The sequence below is a fragment of the Chrysochloris asiatica genome, unplaced genomic scaffold, assembly GCF_000296735.1.
Source record: "Chrysochloris asiatica unplaced genomic scaffold, ChrAsi1.0 scaffold00346, whole genome shotgun sequence".
NCBI classification, from domain to species: Eukaryota; Metazoa; Chordata; class Mammalia; order Afrosoricida; family Chrysochloridae; genus Chrysochloris; species Chrysochloris asiatica.
Genome location: NW_006408864.1, coordinates 167,237 through 173,847, shown reverse-complemented (window position 1 = coordinate 173,847; position 6,611 = coordinate 167,237). Strand labels below are relative to the sequence as shown.

General features: G+C 44.1%; 1 protein-coding gene across 1 annotated transcript in view; it reads right to left on the bottom strand.

The window, feature by feature from the left end:
- ZNF624 (zinc finger protein 624) overlaps nucleotides 1–6,611 on the bottom strand; it is a 115,497-nt gene extending 108,886 nt beyond the window's left edge. The window contains exon 1 of the mRNA XM_006875919.1: nucleotides 6,596–6,611. Within this exon, the coding sequence (XP_006875981.1) occupies nucleotides 6,596–6,611 (16 nt within the window). The remainder of the gene's footprint in view (nucleotides 1–6,595) is intronic.

The following is a 6,611-nucleotide window of genomic DNA, read 5'->3' as shown; positions in this document are numbered from 1 at the left end:
AAAAAAAAAGTTTAATTAAAATAGGAGAATCATTTTGAAATGGGGAGAGATTAAAGACAGCCCTGCAAGATGTGTAGTGCTCCAAATTGCAGGGGTGAGGTGGAGTGGGGAAACTGTGTGTGTGTGGGTAAAGTTGAAGGAAACAAAGTATTTGTGCTGCAGGCACTTAAAAGAGGAAGAGAAAGCATGACAAAAGTTCAAAGGGCTTGCTAAATGACAAGCTTCAACATTATTGGTAAATTTATTTGTTGTCTTTTGAAGTTGTTTCATCTGAAGATTAAACAAACAAACAAAGAAAAACCACTTAAAAGCCTTGTGGCAGGGGCTAATTTTCTGGTACAGTTTGTTTCCTTATTCCAACAACACAGTGGCTACCTTAGTTACCAATTTACAAAGGGTCAGCAGGAACACAATGGAGAATCCTAGTGAGTGAAATTTGAGGAGCCAGGATGTGAACCACAACTTGATACTCTATATACCTATCTTACCTACAAAGTTATTCACAGACGAACTGCATTTACAGGCTCTGATTTCATTTAACACACCCAGTGGCGGGATGGGTTAAGTGTTGGGTTGTTAATGGAAAGGTTGGCAGTTGGAACCCATCAGTTTGTTCCCAGGGAGAAAGATGAAAGATGAAGCACTTCTAGTCTGTTCTGCATGGTCACTATGAGTCATAATCAACTGGACCACAGTGAGTTTAGGTTTAATTTCATTAAACATTATCAGTTCTATTTGTATCTTTTATTCTTCTTCTCATCAAGGTTCCTTCTCAGGGCCCAGCTGTTGGAACATTATTAACATGCACCTAACAATCCTTTATCCAGGTGTTTGTTGTTAAGTGCCTTCAAGTCGGTTCCCATTCATAGCGACTCTTTACAAGGTTTCTGGCGCTGTGGGTTAATGCACCAGACTACAAAGCCATTTGAACTGCAAGGTCGGTGGTTCAAACTCACCAGATGATCTTTGGAAACCCTATACAGGGTCGCTATGGGTTGGAACCGACTCGATGGCACTTAACAACCAACAATATTAGGGTTTCCAAGGAGTGGCTGGTGAGTTTGAACCACTGACCTTACGGTTCAAACCGACTTTGCAGTACAGTGCTTTATGCTACAGCGCCACACCAGGACTCCAGGTTAGAAACTTAAATTTTACCTTTTGTTTTCTAAGTAGTAAAACTTTTGACAAAAAGGCTAAATGGGATCTTTAGAAAAATGAAAATCTTAATCTATAATGGATTTTAATTTAGGTCTGAAGTCACTCAATTCAGATATGCTCGTACTCGATTTTTCTAAGGTTTATTACTCCATATAGTGTAGTGGTTATGAATCGGGCTGCGAACTGCAAGGTCAGCAGTTCGAAACTACCATCTGTTCCGTGGGAGAAAGATGAGGCTTTCTGCTCCTGTAAAGATTTACAGCCTCGGAAACCCTGTACAGGGTCGCTATGGGTCGGAACCGACTCCATGGCACACAGCAGCAACAGCAGTGGTACTTTAGTAATCTTATCTTGCTAAATTACCAGGAGCTCTGGTAGCGTAGTGGTTTCCAGTCAGGCTGCTAACCACAAGGTCAGCAGTTTGAAACTACCAGCCATTCCTTGGGAGAATAATGAGACTTTCTGCTCCTCGTAATTTACAGCCTAGGAAACTATAGAGGGTTGCTACGAGTCAGAACTGACTCCATGGCACACAACCACCACTATCTTGTGACTGGACCTAAGGTCCAGCTGCTGCAGCCTATGACAGAGATGGGATATGAATCAACATACGTTTTATTGGCAGATCTGGAAGACAGTGAGATATCTCTCAAAGACTGTCTTAGCTTCCCCCATATGGTTGAAGTTCTTAGACCTTTCTGGGCATCAATTTAATTGTTATTGTCACATTCCTTTCTCAGAATGTGATGTCTATCCCACCTGGGAGTATAATCTGCACTCCACCAGCTCAAGGTCCCTTACCCCCTGGGAGTAACTCCCTCTTGCCACTTCAAAGTGTGGTGTTAGCGAAGAAATCTGGGCTCCAGACACATTCTTTCCTTTGCATTGTGAGGTCACATCTTCCTGGTTTTCTTCCTAGCTTGCTTGCTTGCTTATTTCTTCTAAGCTTTAATTACCAACACAGCACTAAATCATTCAGCCTCCATGGGAGCACATACACAAGGGAAAAGTTAGGGCAGTAATGATTGGGAACAATGATTTAAAAGGTTCAGGTTCAGACATATATGACCAAAAACCTATTAAAATTCTTCTCTTGTTCCCCACTGTTATTTGATTAGCCTCATACCTATGAGACTGGTTTCAAGTGGGAGTAATTACTTAGGTCAAGTGCACGCTCTTCTGGATTGACTTCCATGGGGATAGGGCAAGCAAGACCTCAGATACAAGAGGTCTCTCATACAAGAGCGACAACAGCAGGCTAGTAGTCCAATGGCTAGGAATAAGATTGTTTCTGCAGTGAGAGCCCTCAACCAGTTAAGATTAGGGAGCCATGAGAACCACCCTAGTTGATCCCAAAGACGCGCCCTCTCTGCTTGCTATCCTGTTCCACTGTTTTGACGTCATGCAGTTTTTGCTCTACTAACTGGGAATTATCAGAGGTTGAAACAGCATGGTGGTGGTTATGTGCCGTGGAGTCAGTTCTGACTCATAGTGACCCTGTACAGGGTTTCCGAGGCTGTAAATCTTTACGGGAGCAGAAAGCCTCATCTTTCTCCCGCGGAACAGCTGGTAGTTTTGAACTGCTGACCTTGCGGTTCGCAGCCCGATTAACCACTACGTTACCAGAGCTACGTTACCAGAGCTCCTTTGTTGTTGTTGTTAAGTGCCGTCGAGTCGGTTCCGACCCATAGCGACCCTGTATAGGGTTTCCGAGGGTGTAAATCTTTACGGGAGTAGAAAGCCTCATCTTTCTCCCGCGGAGCGGCTGGTAGTTTCGAACCGCTGACCTTGATGTTCGCAGCCCGATTCGTAACCACTACGCTACCAGAGCTCCTTAGCTCTTTAAATTCCTCACATCCTTGATTATGTTTTAGCAACAGGTGGTCAATTGCAGCCCTGTTTTCAGGACTGCTTTCCGGCACTTGTCCTAGTTTTATACTTACGGCAGTGATTGCTGGGAGGTGGCATTAAGGGTTTTCACTACTGCACAGGCAAGGCTGCTGACTTCCACATTTAGGGTCATGGCATTAGCAGGCATCACAAAAAGGGGTAGGGCAACATATTCAGCTGGGCTAAACAGATGTAGATTACTGCGGCCGTTAGGGGAAAGCACTAGCCCTCTCCCCCGGCCGCCCAACTCCCCCAGGTACCTCGGTAATGAGGTTAATCAGTCAGGTCCTGTCTCTGGGGTGGGAAGGTGGTGAGCCTTCCAAAAGTCCAGGGGCCCCCAGTAGAGTTAACGGGGATGTAGGAGAAGGCCTTAGTTCCACAGAGGAAGAACCACTTTACTGGTAGTTTGCTGTGGGTGTGTTGGACTGGCAGGTAGTGAGTCTCACTACAATTCACAGCTGGATTGTTTAAATGCATGCATTGAAAGGACCTGCACTTGAAGGAGGGGTGGATGTCCTAGTTTGTTACATGGGGGACTGAAACTCCGTCTTGCCAGTCACCATCAAAATAGGTCCAACGATGTTCTGCCGTACCTGGTTTCTTGGCTGGAAAGGATATGTAAGGAGATTGGCCTGGCTGATTAGTCCGTGTTCCCTGAATTTACTTATGATGAGGGCTATGCCTTCAAGGGCCTCTCTCCTTAGGGGATACTGGTTTCTGCAGGTCGGTCAGCTCCAGGGCTCATTGAACCTCTATGGGGATGCTCACTTGGCTCTCCAGAGTGCTGCTAGTCCACATGAGGGGGTTTACCTGATTGTTGATCTTCTTGGGCCAACCTGGATTGGCTCCTGGAGTTTGAATCAGTAATTGCCAGGTGTTCATGAGGAATCTCCATCTGCAGACTTTGCCCTAATCAAGTCCATGCTGATATTTCAAAAACTAAAAATTAATCATGTTACTAACATTTCCTAAAAATAGCAATTCAAAGCTCTTTCTCATTCTCTTCCACCAATTCCCACAGGATCAACTCCAAACCATACAAGGCTCTTTGAGATTTGGACACTGGGGACCACTACATCCACAACATGGGCGGTTCAAACCCAACAGCTGCTTCTTGGAAACCCTATACAGGGTCATTATGAGCCAGAACTGACTTGACAACACTTACCAACAACATAACAACTTGGGAGTTGCCAGTAGATGTTTTACCACTAAAGACTAATGAAAATTTATCTAATGCAGAAGAAGCTGGAGCAGAGATGGGGTAAATGGTCCTTGATTATCAATGTCAAGTACCCGGCTTCACCACTGCAGTCCCCTAGATTTGTGAACTTTTTGTTGACATCCTTTTGCGGGTGAACTGGTGGGAGTGGGGTGAGAGATGCATATTTTATGTATACGTAACTCAATCTAAGGCAGATTATCTGGTTTATGGGTGAACAGAGGTTAAACCTCCCCTCCCCCCTCCCCCCAAAATACAGGTTACATTGTGAAAAACATAAAAAACAAGCCACATTGTATGTACTACCACAGGGGAAGACTCTTCCCTCCTTACCAATAAAATCTGTGGTGAGGGACAACTCACATAGTTCTGGACCCCAAGAGCATGGGGCCTTGAAAGGAAGAGTTGGGGCCTTGAAAAGAAGAGTTAGGTAGGAAAAGAAGAGTAAACATTCAGCTAAGATAATAAGAGCTTTTCAATAATTGAACCAGTTAACAATTGTCAAGTAATTTGAATGTTTATTTTTATAGTTATTATTTACATACTTTTGGATTCCATACACTGTCCTCCCCCAAACCAGATGTAATTCTAAATTTACACCCAGTCCCCTCACCCCCCAAATTTGCCTTAACTGTGGTTTTGTGTGAAGTTCCTCCCTCCCTTTCCCCCTCTCTCATGCTTTCCAAGTGAAAGGTTGGTTTCAAGACTCTTAGCACCAAGTACTGGATCTCCTTGCAGATATGTGGGGTGTTGAGGGAATTCCCAATCACATCTCTCCAGAAGTTGTTAGGTGCAGATGGACAATTAAAATGTGACTGGGTCTTTTGAAAGCATTTAAGACCCCAGGCAATAGGAGATAGAACAGAAGCACTCAACACACTATTTGGCCAATTAACTGGGATGTTCCAAGAAACCATGACCCTAAAATTCCAAACCAAGGAGCCAAGTATCTCTGTTGACATGGCAGTTAGAAATAGGAGGCTATGGAACGTGTGGCTAATTGTCTCCATGAACAATGGCTTCCTTTGCCAGGAGACCAGAAGAGCTGGATGGTGCCCAGCTACCATGACTGAACATTTAAATCAAAGATTCCATAAAAGATTCCTGATCCAAAAGAAAACGCAAGAGAATTTCAAATTCACACAGCATCTAAACTTTCTGAAATTGTGGTTAAATGAATGAATCCCTGAAACTATTGCCCTGAGATAATCCTTAAACACAAAAATATCCCCTGAAGTCATTTTAAAACCGAGCAAGTCTGCTTAATGGACTGCAAGGTTGGTTCAAGCTCACCAAGCTGCTCCTTGGAAACCCTATACAGGGTCTCTATGAGTCGGAACCAACTTGAAGGCGCTTAACAGCAGCAAAAAGGTCTGAGTGTTATGCTATTTTAAGAACTATCTATATGAGATCAAATTAACAGCAACTCAAAAAATAAGACAGGAACTTTAAGGGGTAGTGAGTTATGTTAACAAAAAAAAAAGGAACATGAGGGAACCAGCATTCACTGAGGACCCATCTGAAAGAATGACGTCATCCACATCTCCACTGAGGCCCCTCCGGCAAGAGCACCGAGTCAGCCATATGTTTCCACAGCAGAGAAGACTTTAAGAACTGTTTAACCCTTAGAGAACTGGTTAAACTCCAGAGACTTTCTGCCGTTTTGCTTGTCGGGTGTGGGGAATGGGGAGTTAACAGATGTTACAGACTTTGCAATCGTTCATCAACCATTGTATGTTTTATTGCCTGTTAACATTCTCAGAAGCTAGGCAAATCATTGCGGGCCCATCAACGTGCCACGTGTCTTTGCTCTTAGGTCAAGAATCACTGCACTAATAGGAATTGTTACCTTTTTTTGCCCTGCCCACCTAGATATGTGTTATTTTTTCAGTTAACCAGAACCTGATTGGAACTTAATTCAACAGCATTGTAGGAGGTTGTGGAACAATATACACTTGTCTGTGGATATTCATCAGCTACATGCTCAAATTTCTGATATAAGTAATTCTCAAGTTGAGAACTGAGTGGCTACTAATTTGCTACCTCTGCCAGAGATTAAGTTCCCCTGTGAACTTGGTTGAACCTCAGCATAGTGATCCTGCTTGGTCGTCTTAGAGCAGGTGGTGGTCTGGCAACATCTTGCGTGTGGGGTCCCCAGCTGGTCTCCTTCCTCCCTGCCTTCTTCGGAAAGCAGCTGTTTATGCTGAACGTGTGGCCAGAGACGGGCAAGGATCATGTGGAACCTCGGCAACCTAAGACAGAGCCATTGCCATGCTGCAATGAGTTTTGATGACGGGTTAAGACTGAGGAATTCGCACTGACCGCCTAAGACAGTCAT